We start from the raw sequence: 2665 nt of genomic DNA, 5'->3' as shown, positions 1-2665 counted from the left end.
ATAGATTGTATGGTAGCCCTTTGGCAGCTCCAGTGGATGATAATTGTTTTTAAGTGTCCATCAACAGATGAATGGATAAAGAAGATGTAGCAATATGTACAATGGAATATTTCTCAGCCATAAAAAGAAACGAAATTGAGTTATTTGTAGTGAGGTGGATGGACCTAGAGTCTGTCATACAGAGTGAAGTAAGTCAGAAAGAGAAAGACAAATACTGTATGCTAACACATATATATGGAATCTAAAAAACAAACAAACAAAAAAGGTCATGAAGAACCTAGGAGCAAGATGGGAATAAAGGCGCTGACCTACTAGAGAATGGACTTGAGGACATGGGGAGGGGGAAGGGTAAGCTGGGACAAAGTGAGACAGTGGCATGGACATATATACACTGCCAAATGTAAAACAGCTAGTGGGAAGCAGCCGCATAGCACAGGAAGATCAGCTCGGTGCTTTGTGACCACCTAGAGGGGTGGGATAGGGAGGGTGGGAAGGAGGGAGATGCAAGAGGGAAGAGATATGGGGATATATGTATATGTATAACTGATTCACTTTGTTATAAAGCAGAAACTAACACACCATTGTAAAGCAATTATACTCCAATAAAGATAATTGTTTTTAAATTAGTGTTTTGTAAATTACAAAAAAAAAAAAAAGTTCCACTTGCATTACACTTTAGAGTTCACAAAGCACATGGGAAAAATAAGGTAATGAGGGCTTATGGTTGCAATTCACAAAAAGTAGGTACAAGGAAATGGAATGAAAGGGAATAACATATATATTCAATTTTCTTTTAAAAAATTAACGTTGAGGGCTTCCCTGGTGGCGCAGTGGTTGAGAGTCCCCCTGCCGATGCAGGGGACGCGGGTTCGTGCCCCGGTCCGGGAAGATCCCACATGCCGTGAAGAGGCTGGGGCCGTGAGCCATGGCCGCTGAGCCTGCGCGTCTGGGAAAGGCCACAGCAGTGAGAGGCCCGCATACCGCAAAAAAAAAAAAAAAAAAAAAAAAAAAAAAAAACACAAAAGTGCGCGTCCGGAGCCTATGCTCCGCAACGGGAGAGGCCACAACAGTGAGAGGCCCCGATACCGCAAAAAAAAAAAAAAAAAAAAAAAAAAATTAACGTTGAAGTGTGTTTCTGCCACCCGTCTTCTATTTGATATAATAAGAGTGGGAGTGATAAGAATTAATTCAGGGTTTTGAAAGGCAAACCAGCTTCAGAGCAACGCTTGAGCTTGTGTTGCCGACTTCCTATGTGGTTCCTGACAACCAACCTCAGAATAATTCCGTCATCATGAGAAGTACAGAAAGAACCACAAACCAAACCTCAAAATGGATGCTAAGAGAAAACACCGTTTAAAAATATTTCCCTTCCTGGGCTTCCCTGGTGGCGCAGTGGTTGAGAGTCCGCCTGCCGATGCAGGGGACGCGGGTTCGTGCCCCGGTCCGGGAAGATCCCACATGCCGTGGAGAAGCTGGGGCCGTGAGCCGTGGCCGCTGAGCCTGCGCGTCCAGAGCCTGTGCTCCGCAACGGCAGAGGCCACAGCAGTGAGAGGCCCGAGTACCGCGAAAAAACAAACAAACAAAAATTTCCCTTCCTATCAGAAGGCAGACCAAAAGGAAGTTCATCACAAATTCCCCAGAGAGCTTTCCACCAGAAGGTCGACACCCAGCCGGACCCTCTTCTCTGAGCCTCTCGTTTCTTTCATGGCATATTAAGTGCCGATCTGGAGAGTGCCATGGGCCTCAGGACTACTAAACAGAGGGGGAGAGGCACAAAGCACGCCCCTGGTCGCCAAGAGGGTATGTACACACTTGCTGCTTTCCTGCATTTTTCGGAGCTGAGTTTTTAGCCAGAGGCTGCTCCTTCACGATAAACTGACTAAAAGCTATGTTATCTCTTTCAAATCAGTTCCTCTCTTTCAATTCTTATGTGTGAAGACAAAGGTTATTTTAAACCCTTAAGAGATTACTATTAAATTTAAATTGCCTGTAACCATCGTATAGTAATAGATTTATGATTGATGATAGATTTAGTTAAAATATAACAATCTTAAAAATATTCTTAGTGGAAGATTCCAATCTGTGCGCACGTAATTGGTATAAAATTAAAATTAAAAAAATTAGACCTTGGCATTTCCGAGGGAGCCCTAAGCTATTTTTCTAGCGAGGCTGTGCGAGTGTATATCAGGCTTCCTCTTTTCACTCCCTTTGTGTTGTAAGTACCCTGGAGGTCATGTAATAACCAATGCCAAAGAAAAATCAAAATAGAAATTATTAGCGTGTGCCATCATGCAGCGGCGTACTCTGCCTAAAAAGCAGGAAATGGTCTAAACATCAGAGCGCCGCCAGGCATCTCAGCCCAGGCCTGTGCGCGGAGGAGAGTTGCGGCCGGACTCAGGGCGAAAGGAGGGAGCCAGGAGAGCGACCCGCGACTGCAGCCGGCTTTTAAGGCTAACAATCGCTTCGCAGCAGGTCCCGGGCAGCACTCGCGCGAGCTCCGCGGCGGGACCTGCCGTGGGAGACCTGGGCGCAGGACTGGAAGGGCGCTCGCGGCGGGCGCTGGGGACTCCGGGGCACCCGGGGACTCTCCCCGCGCCCCGGTCCGCTGTACCCGGGCACCCGCTAGCGCGTCTTGGGGCGCGGGGGTTGAAACCGGACGCGCACC

At 47.2% G+C, this 2665-nt stretch overlaps 1 protein-coding gene across 1 annotated transcript in view; it reads left to right on the top strand.

The window, feature by feature from the left end:
- Positions 1–1717: 1717 nt before the first annotated feature.
- EDARADD (EDAR associated via death domain) overlaps positions 1718–2665 on the top strand; it is a 54953-nt gene continuing 54005 nt past the window's right edge. Inside the window, exon 1 of the mRNA XM_007452939.1 lies at positions 1718–1800. Within this exon, the coding sequence (XP_007453001.1) occupies positions 1737–1800 (64 nt within the window). The 5' untranslated portion in view covers positions 1718–1736. The remainder of the gene's footprint in view (positions 1801–2665) is intronic.

The sequence above is a fragment of the Lipotes vexillifer genome, unplaced genomic scaffold (genome assembly GCF_000442215.2).
Source record: "Lipotes vexillifer unplaced genomic scaffold, Lipotes_vexillifer_v1.1 scaffold1088, whole genome shotgun sequence".
Taxonomy (NCBI): Eukaryota; Metazoa; Chordata; class Mammalia; order Artiodactyla; family Lipotidae; genus Lipotes; species Lipotes vexillifer.
The sequence above is the reverse complement of the archived record's forward strand: the minus strand, read 5'-3'. Positions and strand labels throughout refer to the sequence as shown.